Source organism: Sinocyclocheilus grahami, unplaced genomic scaffold (genome assembly GCF_001515645.1).
Source record: "Sinocyclocheilus grahami isolate Dianchi unplaced genomic scaffold, SAMN03320097.WGS_v1.1 scaffold55.1, whole genome shotgun sequence".
Classification (NCBI taxonomy): Eukaryota; Metazoa; Chordata; class Actinopteri; order Cypriniformes; family Cyprinidae; genus Sinocyclocheilus; species Sinocyclocheilus grahami.
In genome coordinates this window covers 3979066-3979769 of record NW_015505234.1, presented here as the reverse complement: position 1 = coordinate 3979769, position 704 = coordinate 3979066, and the positions used below count along the sequence as shown (strand labels likewise).

General features: G+C 36.8%; 1 protein-coding gene across 1 annotated transcript in view; it reads left to right on the top strand.

Moving 5' to 3' along the window:
• LOC107583889 (inositol 1,4,5-trisphosphate receptor type 2-like) overlaps positions 1-704 on the top strand; it is a 31729-nt gene that overhangs the window by 91 nt on the left and 30934 nt on the right. The window contains exons 2-3 of the mRNA XM_016270243.1: positions 7-108; positions 187-367. Of these exons, the coding sequence (XP_016125729.1) occupies positions 7-108; positions 187-367 (283 nt within the window). The remainder of the gene's footprint in view (positions 1-6; positions 109-186; positions 368-704) is intronic.

Below are 704 nucleotides of genomic sequence, written 5' to 3'. Positions count from 1 at the left end.
TCCGAGCTCGTCATCGACCTCATCGTCAGCACTAAGAACGACCGTATCTTTGAGGAGAGCATTTTACTGGGCATTGCACTCCTGAGAGGAGGAAATACACAGATTCAGGTATAAACAGGACACACATTCACAACAGGTCATCTACAAGATTCAGGCGATGTCATTTCCGGCCATGTCTCCCTGCAGAACTCTTTCTACAATCAGCTGCACAAGCAGAAGAAGTCTGAGAAGTTCTTCAAGGTCTTCTATGATCGAATGGAGCTGGCGCAGAAAGCGATCCGCTCCAGTGTGTCAGTCAACATGTTTGAGCTCAGCTGCAGGAAGAGAGAGGAGGAGGGCGAGGGCTCTGGAATCAGATATAAAAAAGGTATACATCCGCTTTCTCGCTGATTCTTTCAATCTACACATGAGAAAAAGGATATACAACAGCATGGAATGGTGAATGTTATGAAAACTGTAAAGAAATGTTGGGTCATATTTCACCCTAAAATCAAAAGAACAATATAAACAATAATGTTTTGCACAAGGAAATCATTTATTTATTTATTTGATAGACTAATATGAGAAAAATCTTATTATTGTTATGTAAAATATATTATATATTATTTAAACTGTAAAATACAAGTAAACACCATGGTAGTATTTGTGAATTTATGCTGATTTAGTAAAATACATTTTTCAATAATTACAAGTTTAATTTTTTT